Source organism: Rhipicephalus sanguineus, chromosome 4 (assembly GCF_013339695.2).
Source record: "Rhipicephalus sanguineus isolate Rsan-2018 chromosome 4, BIME_Rsan_1.4, whole genome shotgun sequence".
Classification (NCBI taxonomy): domain Eukaryota; kingdom Metazoa; phylum Arthropoda; class Arachnida; order Ixodida; family Ixodidae; genus Rhipicephalus; species Rhipicephalus sanguineus.
The window spans coordinates 79510720-79524797 of NC_051179.1; the positions used below are offsets into that span (position 1 = coordinate 79510720).

The 14078-nt window shown below is 43.5% G+C and overlaps 1 protein-coding gene across 3 annotated transcripts; it reads right to left on the reverse strand.

Moving 5' to 3' along the window:
• Positions 1-3215: 3215 nt before the first annotated feature.
• LOC119390284 (triple QxxK/R motif-containing protein) lies at positions 3216-11598 on the reverse strand. Of its 3 annotated transcripts, none has more exons than XM_049414712.1 (4): positions 11378-11598; positions 10763-10859; positions 8691-8779; positions 3216-4546 (listed from the first exon to the last, which is right to left on the reverse strand). In XM_049414712.1, the coding sequence occupies exons 2-4, from the start codon at positions 10824-10826 to the stop codon at positions 4430-4432; spliced, it is 270 nt and encodes an 89-aa protein (XP_049270669.1). In that variant the 5' UTR covers positions 10827-10859; positions 11378-11598; the 3' UTR covers positions 3216-4429. The 3 variants fall into 3 exon arrangements, with proteins under 3 accessions (XP_049270669.1, XP_037513787.1, XP_049270670.1); XM_037657859.2 differs by lacking the exon at positions 11378-11598 and adding an exon at positions 11282-11299; XM_049414713.1 differs by lacking the exon at positions 11378-11598 and adding an exon at positions 11202-11219.
• Positions 11599-14078: the final 2480 nt, after the last annotated feature.

Here is a 14078-nt window from a genome sequence, read left to right on the forward strand (position 1 = left end):
ACACGGGCCTCGGCACTGAAAGCATGTAAGCATCAGCGTTGAAAGCTGTATCTGTAAGAACAATTTATGCAAACACAACACTAGCATCAGTTGTTCATGAAGCTGAAAGCAGCCGTAGTCCCCACCTTCAGATATTACGAGATGAAGACAGAAACGGGTTAATGCAATGCAGCTGCAGCATAGTAAAAATTTATTAAGAGTGGAGTTTTCAGAAAACAAAAACAGCCATGCAGGTGTCAATTACACGCCACTTAACACCTTCATTTCTTCCTGCGTTAAAGGGACACTAAAGGCAAATATCAATTTATGTCAGAGTGAAAGCTCAATGTATGACAACGTCTAAAACGGCAATATTATCAACAGCAGTGCCCTACTTACTTAGAAATTAAGCTAAATATATCACAATGAGCGCCATGAGCGGGACATTTTGGAAATGATGCCGATAATGTGAGACAGTTAGACTACAATTAATCACTCGTAATCAAACTAGCTGCAATAAAAGAAGAACCTTCCACGCATCAAGAGACGTAATAAAATGCTTGTTCGTTTCTGTTTGATTCATGGAAAAAAGAACCTCTTTGGCGTTGCCATGGGGAACGGCGCGTGTGGTTCAAAGATTCTGTTTTCGCCAAACTGCGCTTCGCCCGACCCCCTGCTTCGCTCACGCGGTTGCGTCTCAGTGGTAGTTTCGGTATCATGTACTGCCGCGTGTGTTTTGCGCGCTCGTGAAAGTCGCTCTGACAGAAAGTTCCACAAAATGCTGCATGCATGTGATGTTGCCGGATGCCTGAATGGTGCACGTTGCCAGTGCACGCCACCGCGCAGTAAAGGCGGGCAACGTTGGGCACGGCAACAGCGAAGTGAGAAAGACTGCTTTCAGGCGGGTGGTTTGAAGTGCGCTAACGGGATGCGGACCACTAAAACGTGATTTTATTTCAAAATAAGTACTTCCTTGGCATAAAAGTAGCACTACGAGGTTTCTGGACCGCTATTTCAGCAATCAAGATCTACTTAACATTTGCCTTTAGTGTCCCTTTAAGGACGTGGAAGGGCAGCTCATGCATTCCTATGCATGCTTATGGATAATCCAACACTTCCTCTATTTTTTCAGTGCCAGTGCAAACACACGTTCCTCAATGGGACCCATTGGTCCTCCTTAGCTCAGCAAGTTACCATGATACAATGCTACCCAAACGATACGACTGCTTCCGTCACACATGCATCTGAGCGCGTGACGCTGCAGTTCCTGCGGAAATGTGGTAGACGCTCTGTCCCTCTCCTATCTCACGGGTCTATCAAATTTGTTTCTCCGTACCCCTTCCTTTGTGGCTCAAAGCAATACCACTGCTGCCGCACTGCTTTCGTTTGGCAAATTTGAACGCCATTGCACGCACCAGCGTCGCGGTGACACGTCCCAGTTGGTAGCGCACATAGCGCCATGAATGAAGACGCACCATCAGAATGGCACTGTGTCTCTTAGAGAGCCAGCGTGACGACCAACATAGCGACCATGAGGGGTGCAACATGCGGCCCCGCATATACAAACACAACTGAACAAAAAATGACCTCCTACTTCCATCGCGAGGAACTACCCAGAATGCATCTCGCCTTAACTGCAAAGCAGGCGCGAACGATAGCCAATGGGAGCGAGAAGGAAAGGATGATAGGGGATGGTGATAGATGGTTGGATCGGCCGCAGCTGGCTGTATTTAATTAAAAAAATTGAGGAGGCGCTGGATAAACACTCCAGCTACTCTGTGTGAATGCTGGCCCTCATGTCCAACTATGTGAGCAGTGCCATCAATGAGTGGCGTGCACCTACAAAATTGACAATGCTTAGAAACACAGCACTAAAGAGACTTCGCCTTACAAAGATTACGACTGCGTTTGAGCAGTTTGCTCTTGATGTTTGTGTCGCAACTGTGTTATGAGTTTCACGCAGGCCTGGTCTTCTTTCAAAGTACTATTGAGAAAGCCTCATCTGTGCAGTCATGAGAACTGTTTTAGGTCAAGCCACATTAAAGACAAGGCCTCGCATATTCAGCTCACAACATTCCCAAAATGGCTCAGTGCCTCTCGGGAAATCACATAGATAACAGTGCCAGATTCTGTCCGAGAGACCTTACGCTTATCTATGGTTCATTTACATCAGTGGGGCAATCAGTAAAGAGGACGAACTGCATGAAAGTACAGTTGAATGCTGTTAACTGTAGAAAAAGCCCACTGTCGCCTTCAACTACTGGGTAAAAATGGCTGCACAGGCTGTGACTGCGAACGGTAACTGCACAGACTCTCGCAGTCGGAAAAGTTTCTCTCGCTGAGACGAATGACATCCACAGTGCTGTCAAAGTAGTGTGTGTAGTTGCTGTGAAAGCCAAGGCAGCCAAATGATTAGCATTTTCTTGCTTACACTTATTTTCCCATTTCCTACAACTGTACTCTGCCCACGTAGATTGTATCACGTTGTGCAAACCGTAGTTCAACACCACTAGGCATAAAGACTGTTTATAGGTAGCCATAGATACTGAACATTTTTTAAAAGAGCATTTATTCATACAAATGTACACATAAGCGACAGTTGGCTGAGTGTAGTAATTTTACAAATTGCTCTGAACCTGCTAGCACTCGCCTTAAACATTTCAGACAAGATTGTTTGAACACACCGGTAGATAAATGTAGGACAGACAACAGCACATTAAAAGGGAAACTCTTATGTAAGAATGCCACCACAAATGCAGTGGCATAAAATGCACAAGGTCCCACAAGATATGCGTCAATGACACAAAGTGTAATGTCATGACATGAGGGAATGTGTTCAGTTTGTGACATGCTATATTTGCATAGTGATGCAGCTTTAATATCAACTCTCATTGGTCTGTTAGCAACATGTGCAAATGTTTTGAACACGAAAGCAGCACAATACAATGGGCTGCGACAACGACATCTAAACATTACCACACGCTTGTCACCTGTGCACTTTCAACCTTCAGAGAAGCTGACACGCATTAGAACTTTTGAGTGTGAATGAAATGTGAAAAGTGGCCGAGTATAAGAGGAAAGAAGCCAAGCCCACTTTAAAATGATTGTGCTTTACCTGTGCTTCCAGGTCATATTCAGCTTTTGCTGACAGTGGCAAGCCAGAAAGGCGAAGTATCAGATGCCTTGACACATTTTTTTGGCGCAGACAGCATGATACACTACGACCACATTTATCGGGGGAGCCACTGTGCTGATACATCACACTCGTGGAAGCCTTATTCGGGAGACAGGAGTACAGAAAAGGAAAGCCTGAAGGCTTTGGAATGAACAAAAGTAAGGCATGCACATGTTTGACACTGTAGCTAGAAAGCTCCAGGTCTTTTCGCAGTACAAGATAAGAGAGAGGAAAAAAAAGCCCAAAAATACACTTACATTAAGCATCACAAGTGCAGGGTGTATTGCTTTTTTAAAGAACGAACACCAACAAGCACATTTTTAAAAACTGGGACTCTATTGCTGTGCCCTCTAACGGAGGAGAAACGCTACCAGACAGTAAAATTGCACGAAGAATTTTTGACCTGAATAGGCGGTTTTATAAACAAAAAGAAAAACAGCAATATAATCTCAACAGAAACACAATAAAACTGTCTTATATAAAAAGGAAATGACTCGAGTAGGAGACGACCCTGTCGTTGAAGTAATTGTGACACCAAGGCACAAAATAACAGTTCACTGAAGCTTACTACACTTCGCAGAAGGAAGAGGAGAACTCTGAAGACTCGGCGTGCTATACATAAGCTCGACGACACCGGATTCTTTGAAATTCGCATGTATAGTAATTACCGGCAAACATGCACCTTATAAAAAACTAAGGACTGCAAATTACACTGAAGAGCATCTAACACCGGTGAGCGTAAAATAGAACGTTTTTTTTTACATTCCATTTTGTGAATGTCACATACAGCGCTGATCAGATAACACTGGTGAATGGCAGTAGTTACACTACACACAGAGACATCAGGTTTACAGTAACAACCTTCTCGCACGAAACCTCACTCAAGTTTTTTCTGGGTGGCAAACACCCCACATCAATTGTAAACAGCAAGTCCATATCCCCAATTAAAAGCGACAATAAAAAAATGAATATTGCTTAACTGTGACATGAAAATATAGCAGCCACTGGGACTTTGTCAATAACGTATACGCTTTGAGCAATATACATTGTAAAGGTACTGCCCCCTGATACGTTAGAATAGGTGTACAGTCATACACAGTCAGGTACATCACATCAAATTCAGATGCAAACAATAATCACATATATAAATGCCCAAAAGAGAAAGGTAGGTATGGCACTACAGTTCTGTAATGCTCGGAAGCAAAGAAAAAATAAAATCGAGATATTTTTGGCACCATAATCGGGTGGCGCACGAAGGAGGGTCGAAATTCCCCATCAGTTTTTCATCACTGAGGCCCACACAGACGGAATGCTTCCAGTGAGCAAAACATATGACAGCGTGTATCCTCCAAACAGCACAGCAATCAGGAAGCCCAGGATGGCGGCGATTTCCTGCATTCAAATGGCAGAAACTGGAGGATTGCAAAATGCGATGATTTATCAAGCAGTGCTGAAGTTTGCAGGGATAAAACAGAATGGGCTCATGCAAGGTAGAGTAAACTGGAAATCATTGGGAGAGGCTTTCATAGCGTAGTGGACATAAAAAAATAGGCCGAAATGATGAGGCAATGATGATGATGTCACAGCTTACTCAGAGGACTAAGAAATGTATCGGTGGAGTCACGTAAAAGCTCAACACGAGTGGAACACAGGCAGATTAAGAAAGGGTGCTCTTTATTTGAAATGACAGAACAATGTCAAGTTGCACGCCGACCGTGTCAACTGAACGTGGCCAAACGTTCAAAAGTAACCGAGGGCCTTGTGTGAACATTTATGATCACGGTGATAGGCTCGTGAGCTTTTGGTTGTTGTAATGTAGTGTAAACTAATATTTAAGCTAAATCAGCTATATTAACATACTTAATACAGTGCCAATGTGAAGGCTGTGGAGCATGGTGACAATTAATCAAGAACACTGCCTAGGTCTTGTGCCGACTTCCTTTCTGTGGGAAAAGAAAAGAAAAACATTCGCAAGTACTAAATATGCCACGTTGCAATGCGTGCCCACGTTCGTGACTAGTCGCACACGTAACACTTGCCATCTAGGACGTCTTGTGGGCAAACATGTCTAAAGTGGGGTGCAGTTGTCCAGACGTTTGCAAAGCAAAAGCATGATTCTGGAGAGGGCTTTCCTAACCATTCATGTTATCACACTTTCCTAACCTAATCATGCTTTGCTAACTGTTGAAGATTGCACAGCGAGATAGGGAACAAATAAGCAAGCCACAAGCTGCTGATACATTGGGGAAAGGGCGCAGATAATCATTCCTAGGCCGAAAAGTTCTGTATCTTACATAAGCTATTCATGGCGTGATGTCATTTTAATCACTGCTATTATTTAATTTTAGGGCTTTTCTTGTTTGACTCTAGGAGGTGTCCAGAGAAAATCTAGAATGCCTTAAATTTAGTTATCAGTCATTTGTTGACGTCCTCCACAATTTTTACATAGACAGCATGTCTACTAAAGGGACCCTGGCCAGTGTTCATTGGGGAGGCCACGGAGAGTGTAGCACGGCTCAGCCCGTTGTGTGTGCTGCCATCGTCTGTGACGGCTGGGCATTTCAATGAGTTAAAGGGATACCGAAAAGAAAATTGGAAGAACATACGAAAACATCGAAATTCTACTTGGAAGGCGCAACTGTTCTGACAAACAGACTTCACTTCACGTATTTTTGAACAGTTGGCTGTACTTTTGGTGGATTATCAGTGCGCGGCGGCTGCACGTGAGCGCGAGCCGTGACATCACATTCACCAAGGCGCATGCAGGATGCGCGTGTTCCTGTCCTCCTCTTCCCTTTCTCCACCTCTCCTTCACATCTCACTCTCCCTTTCCACAAAGGCACCGAGGCGTGCCCCACCGTATAGCGGCTTTACCCCATGCGGGTGCATTGTTCGCTGCCGGTGCCGTTCGTAGCGGTCCTAGGAACCGTAGTGGGAGCTGAGCGGGTTGAGAGACGTGGGCGACGGCCGTGGCATTGTTGGCATACCCGTTTCCGGTGCGTGAAACGTCACCGAATGTCACCTCCTCTAGTACACAACGCAGCCGTGAGATGTGGCAGTTTGTGAAAAACGCATTAAATTCATTATTTTCCTCTAGCTCCTGCCTGACGTGAACGTTGCGGCTATCAATTTCAACACCCAATCTTTCAATTTGGCTGAAAATCTTGGCGGCAAAAATTTTGTTCAGTATCCCTTTAAGGAGGCAAGGCACTGCTGAGAAGGGTAACTATACAATTGCCCGTAGCTACCTTGTCACAAGGTGCGTCTCTTAATTTATAGTGCATATGATTTGATGATGCTGTAGCCTAACCACTTGATGCAAAACGGAAAGGCTAGCTAGTTGGTACTGATTCATAATGGTGTAATACTAGCGCAAAAAAAGATAAAGACAAGAAAGTCAACACCACAAGCGCTTACTCACAACTGAAAGCTTTATTGCTTGAACAGAAAATATATCTAAACTTGATGCTCAACTAATAGACGACTTGACGCTCGACTCCCCGTGACGGAGATCTTGTTTAAACACCACGATCGCACGACACGAGAACTTGCTGAAGCATTTCATATTAACACGAGGGCATCTACATGCGTTAGTCATCCTTCTTTAGCCATATAGGAGAGGGAAGTTATACTACTCAAGGAAAGGGGGTAGCCTGTTGGGAGGAGGGGGGGTTGAAGGAGGTATGTTTTTGTTCTGGTTTTTGCCTTTTGCCTTGCCCACGATGCGCATGCGCAGGAATTAGTCGAGTGTCATGTTTAGATATATTTTCTGTTCAAGCAATAAAGCTTTCAGTTGTGAGTAAGCGCTTGTGGTGTTAACTTCTTTGTCTTCGTCTTTTTTTGCGCTACTACTACACCATTATGTACTAACCACTTACAAAATTTCAAAAACCGTATCAGGGTCCCTTTAAACCAATAAAAGTGACGTAATTATGTTTTCGAGCACAAGTGAAGTATTCTATCAGAACATTCATTAAACATACAGTGAACTTCGTTAATGCATTGCCATCTGTTATGGTTTAAATTTTGAGCGTCATTCTTCTGGAATGGACAAGCATTATTAAACCAGTGGGGCCACATGAAGTTACTTTCCTGGTGATTGCAGATTTGCCAATATCCTTCATCATTTGCAATGATATTTGCTGAAGACGAAAGAAATGTTCATTGCATTTCCACCCTGCATCCACCCATATCTACAGAGCTGTGCAGTCACTGACAAAGTATTGCCCATCAGTCAGACTGACCACAGTGACTGGGCTAATATACAAGGGCAACGGGTATCTTGGGCACTGAACTATGATCCACTGAATTTCGCCAACTCCACACATGCAAGTCGGGTCGTGAAAATCGTTTTTGTGAAGCCAGTTTGTCGTTTTCACCAACGTTTCACAACTGGCATTTGGCCGCCAAGATTTCACAAATACGAAATGCCTCTACTTTACACTGTGAGGTGGCAAAAGTGTGATCTTGTGCAGTTGGATTGGATTTGATGTGGCAGATGGTGTAGCAAGAATCAAAATGTCAGAGCGGATTACAGGAACAATTCAACAATTGTGGTGTCATTTGTCGCTGTACTGCACTGTCATCCCTGTACCGGAACTGGTACATGATGAAAAGTAACCAAGAATAATGTTGAAAACAGTTGGAATTGAGATCTGTCCGACGTTTTCTTGCACCCTGCACTTGCAAGAGGGCATTTTTATGCTTTTTGTTAACAAGGTGATAAAAGTTAGGTACAAAACGAATGGCATACCCATTAGCTGAACAAACAGGTTGGGTTCAATACTAGAAAGCTGAACAACCTTGTATTGAAGTGCTGTCTTTTACATTTTAATGTGTACTAACAGTCCATACACAGATTTCAGGCAGTTAGCAAAATGTTTAGAATGCCTGGTAGAAGGGTGGAAAAAATTAGTGGACATAATTATGTGGTCTTGTGATGCAGTGCTGACCATCTCAAGCTAACACTTGACTAACCCACCCAGGACACATTTGAAGCCCCATAAGCAGCTCCCTGCCTATGCCCATGCTGTATCTATCTCACCGTATTATGCAAAAATACTGGGCATTATTAAACACAGGGGCTTCTGTTCGTGGAACAGTTAACAATGGGACTATAATCTTACATTTAATAGCTCCATATGCAAGCAGCACTGAAATGGCAAGTTCATTTAAGGATTAAAAAATACGGGCGATAATTTTCTAGCTTTGCTCAATTCTATGCTGCTGGTATCATTTGCAATTGATGGCCAGCTGATTCCATTGATAAGGTGGACACAGTGTTGCTTTGAGCACCGATGAAGTGCGAAAAGCAATAGTAGCACCGAAAAAGGCACTGTGACGAATTTCAGACCTTGCTTCCACATAAGAACCAAGAACTTGGGTTACAGTACCACTGAGACATAGGGTTCACATAAGTGGCTCAAGTACAAGTTGCCATCTCATAATACTACAGAGCTGTCTTTCTTTTATTATCATCAGAACAGAGCCCTGGTATTGCACTTTAACCTAAGGCTTACGTACTCAAATGTCTCACCTTGTATGTCTTGGACTTGACGTTCTTGCTTTGCACACGCTTCTTTGACTCCTTGATATCAGACTTGGACTTCTTGTTCTCATGCTTCCCTGTTGCAAGGAAAAGTAGCATGGTAGTAAGTGCTTCACTATATGATATGAGTTGAACTATACAGTCGACAGTTAGAATAGTCCGCAAGTTACACTTAGTCATTGCTTTACACTCAATGCGATCCCTTAGAATTGCTTTGTGTGTGCCAGTCTTAATCTGGACTGTCGAGAATAACACAAACAACACAAAGAGTAGGAAACTGCAAGCAGTGTTTCTCGAAACCATCAAGTACGATTGAAATATGCTATATCTTGAATATTTTCAAATTAGCAATCTGTTTGCAAATGTTTCTAATACTGTGCCGGCTGTGTGTATAATGTGTCTCGGATGCATTACGGCACAACAAAAATGTATTGATTTGTTTGTATTGCCAAGTTAAGTTCTTTCATGAGTCTGGTAAAGTGAACACGTGCTAAAAAATGGTTTTGACGACTAAAACAAAGTAAGGATGGAAACAGCCCTCGCACGTTATTACATAAAAGCTCGTAGCACAATACGTGCAAAAATAAAATGTCTAAACATCTCAGAAGCATAAGTTCAATTCTGTACAGCATTCTGGGCAACCATTTCTGAATGTGTGTAAAAAACACCCAAATAGTTCCGTGAGGCCACTGGAAAACGCCATCTGTGCACATGTAGGACGTTAAAACATGCGAGACAAAAGTATCACAATAGAGCAGCTGCACTGCAAGACGAGCTTCACATTTCATAACATTGTCTAACCAGCTGTATTTTTCTAAGCCCGGTCTAATAAGAGTTGCTTCCCAACTGCTTGTTACAACAGCAGAATAAGGAAGGAAAAATAGTGGTCAGCGAAATTTCCTATTTATTAGCCCACAAAAAAATAGTAACAAGCAACTCCACTGCCAAATGGTGCCATATTAACATAATTTTCCTCTTGCTGCAATTATTTCAATTGCACTCGCTGGTTTGCAAGGGAGACAGTGACCCCACGACTCAAAATGTTTTTAGCTATAAGAAGCTGCAAAGCTCAATGTTTTTTTTCTGTGTCTAGAAAGGCTCTAAGAATAGTAACAATGCACAATATTCCCAGCCATGAAACAGCACGATCAACAGCTGGCAAAGAACTGCTGTACATAATATATCCCTCAGCCAATGCTAACCTTTCGGAAGGCAGTAACATGGGTTGGGCTGACGTAACAGTTAAAATTTTTATCCTGCATTCCAGTTAAATGTAGGTGGTTGTACTTTGCCGTTAAACAATTAATTATTTTTGTGAAAACTAAGGGGTTACAACCACCATAATACTGCATGCACAATATGGCATACACCCGTCCCAAAATGAGAAATGAATGACGTGAACATTCAAATGTGCTTTTCAATAATTTCCACACCGGTGCGGATTGAAGAGACTCATGAAATACTGGGTAACGGCTCTCTGGGTTCGATAAACTAAGTGAACAAGCAGTACACTGCACTGGGTATGTAGCTGTAACAAGTATTCGAACACCTCATATATAAATGTTTTGCCTGTGAAATGATAAGATTGGATGCCATGGCTTTTGTGTCACTTATAGTTGGGCAGTTCTGTATGCAATGAGTATATCGCTAATTGTGCTCGCATATATGCATGAATACACACTGGGTTCCTTAAATTTAAGTGGGAGTTGTTAAAAATTTACACAGTGTTCTTTACATATATATATTTTTTATTTTGGAGATTACTGTCGAAACGTGACAAACAAACACACAGGCTCTTGAGCATGGTAATGCTTGAAATTCAGCAGTTTCAAATAAATTTTGTTAGAATGCATACATAGATATCTTTTTAAATGTGAACATATTCGACAGAGATCTGTCTGGCTGGGTGAAAATTCATACGAGTTCCATAAATTTACATCCAGCAAACAATACACAATTAACTGGCACTTTTCTTCACGTTGAATTTACAGTGTGTGATGTTGAGGTCAGTGTTATTTATGCGATCATATCCTGATCTAGATGGTTCTCAGAATACTTGCCTATTTTCTTGCGGTACGTATCAACGGGTGGCTGATTGAAGGAGTCTTTTCTTGCCCTTCCCATACCTGCAGATGGCCTCTCAAGCAGTATCGAAGGCTAGAGGGGGAAAAAAACAGAAAAAGAAGCTTTAGAATTAGGACACAATTACTAAAGTATCCACTTGGATACTGCAAATGGAACAAGACTAAATGTGCGGCAATCTGCGTTTTACAATACGCGCAGAACCGGATGCACACGATCAAGAGCTTACCAAGCTCGCTACAATCACCTAACGCAATACTAAACCACACAGCTAAGTTTCGAAAGATGAACTTAGGATGTTTAACCACACGATAAGCGAAATAAACGCGCGACACTGCCGAAATATTCGCGAAAGCTATGCGCTGTCGCGAATATCCAAACGAGAAGCAGCATTTTCGTTGCAGAAATTTGACATACACGGTAAAGAACACAATTACACAGCGCTTGTAAACAAGTGGGTCGTTCGTGTTTCTTCGATCATAAAAAAATAAACAGACTCTGCTCTCAGTGGTGCCACTAAGGTGCTATTGCGCGGAGACAAGACGAGATATTCTAAGAAAGTTGCGAAATAGATGCGACTCTGCACGTCTCACTTGAAGAAGTCGTTATCTTCTCCCGGCCGTTGCCGCGTCAGTTTACTCCACGTAGGAACCGCACACTCTCCGGACACGTATGACCCGAAAAAAGCGGCCACAGGTTTTCGCGAGGAATATCTACGCGCCCAGCAATTCGCAACGAGGCGAACAAACCCTTGTGGACTTGAGCGATGACATAAATAAAATCAAATTAGCAAATCCCCGCGCACCTGTTCGGAAACAATATAAATTGCTACGCAAGATAGACAGATGAATACCGCAGTTAGTGATAGCTCTCCGAGAGGGCGCTACTTACAACTTTGCTTCTACGTGCTCGTTTTTGCACAGCCTTCTTTTTGGCAGCACTTTTTAGCCAGTTAAGGGGCGCAGTTTAGCTCCAATGTAGCGTTCCTTCATGAATTCGTCGACGTAATAACACCATAATGTCATGCTCAAGGTAGAAGTTCCGCTGAGAGGTAATTTGATCCGACCTTTCAAAGTGCGCCGGCTCTTCTGTCTAAAAGAAACCGAAAGTAGCATGGTCTTGCACTGTCTCCGAGATTGGAGACATTGCATGCAAACTTTCTGCATCTCACGGGGCTTTGCACACGTTTACATGCACAGAGCTTTCGCGGCGGTGAGGAAAGGCTGAATAGAATCGGCTGAGAAGCAAAAGAAGAAGATGGCTTTCGTCTTCGAGTCGTCTTAGGCAAATGCACAAGGGACCGTGTGAGTTTCTTGAGTTGCTCATTCGCTTTACCTCGATATAACGAAGTCGATAAAATCGGCAATTTACTTCGTTATATTAAAGCTTCGTTAAATTGCAATACAACTTTTAAAAGCAAAATATAGTCACAAAAGGCTTCTTTTTTCGTCCGGGAAGTGCTGGAAGAATGTTTGACCAATACGGGCCGTATTGGTCAAACTGTACCAGAAACTAAGTTAAATAACAGGGGAAAAGAAATTCGTGACCCGAGCTTATACCCGACGGACGCGTGTAAAGCTTGCGGGGAAAGAGCTACGCTATTGTGCCGGGAAAGTTAATGTCGCTGCCGCCGCTCACTTAGAGACGCACGTTAGGCAGAGACAAACTCTCAGCTCAATATCTATCGGTGGCACTCACCAGCGACGAGCTGGCCGACCAGCTTTGGGCCGTCCACCATGCCGAAGATGCCGCCCGGGTCCAAGGACTTCGAGCCGTCACCTGAGGCACTGCCATCATCATCGACGGAGGGGGGAGGGGGGGTGGACAGAAGTTATTCCCCTCTCCCCCATCCCTCCCGAAAGAAACTGCCTTACTGACATCAATCAAAGTTCATTCATTCATTCATTCATTCATTCATTCATTCATTCATTCATTCATTCATTCATTCTGAGATTCGGCGACCGCGGCTTGATGCTGCGCCGGCGACCTCATCACAGCGGCCGAACGTCATGCGTGATTGGGAATCCGAAAGAAATGCAGGCCAAACGCATTGCAGTAATGTATGGGATAAACGAAGCTATCATGTGTAGCCAGATATTTTTTTTCGGGGCGGGAGGTTCAACCATACTTTATGTATGTTCGCTATACTTTATGTTATACACATGCAAAATTCAAAGATTTAGGGGGGAGTCGGGGGAGTGGGGGGGGGGGGGTTGGACGCCCCCTGGCTACGACAGTGGAAGCTATCATTATGCCTTCTCTGCCACCGCGGCTTGTCATCAAAGAATCGTGCGTTGCCCGGAGCAGTACGACGCCGATGCAATCATATGTTCACCGAACCGAACCTCTTATTTTCCAATCGCTTCGATGAACACGCAGCGTCGATGAGTGGCGCACGCCGTAAAGCCAGAAAAGTTGCGTTCTTAAATCGCATAAAAACAAAGCGTCAACATGAATAACTAAATCATTTTACCGCTGGTCCGAGCAGAAGCATCGGTCTTCCTCTGCGGCAGCACTGAAACTCTCTTATATTGAAATCACGGATCAAGACGCTTCGTAATTATTATTGAGGTTCAAAATACATGTCGTACGTTCTGTGGAAATGCAGTTGTGAGATGTTAGAAACTTCGTTATATCGAGAATTTCGTTATATTTAAGTGTGTATTTAAGTTGTTTATATACGAACTGTATTTAAGTTGCTTATACTTATACATCGTTGAATGCACTGCATATTTATGCCTGGGTTTCGAACGTGTGCGTCGTTATTTACTATGCGCTTCATATCTTCCTAAATTTGAAAGCCCTCGCTGCAAGTATTATTCTCTCGCATGCGTAATTACGGCAAGTTATTCAATTTATGATTAACGTTTTCCTTGAAAATGATAAATGGATTGTCACAAAGCCATCTGAAGACAAGAAAAAAAAAAAACAAAAAAGCTCACAGGGTCCCTTATCTGTTCTCGTAAGACGACTGGAAGGCGAAAGCCATCTTCCTCTTCTTTTACGGCGGAACCGTTAGATCCTCGCTAGGTTTCTCATGTCGTCGTGCGCAGCTTCGTTCGCCGCGGTGGAGTAGCGGTTTCAGTGCTCGGCTGTTGGCCCGAAGGTCGCGGGTTCGATCCCGGCCGCGGCGGTCGCATTTCGATGGAGGCGAAACGCTAGAGGCCCGTGCACTGTGCGATGTCAGTGCACGTTAAAGAACACCAGATGTTCAAAATTTCTGGAGCCCTCCACTACGGCGTCCCTCATAATCATATCGCGGTTTTGGGGCATGGTGGTTGGTGTGGGACAGGC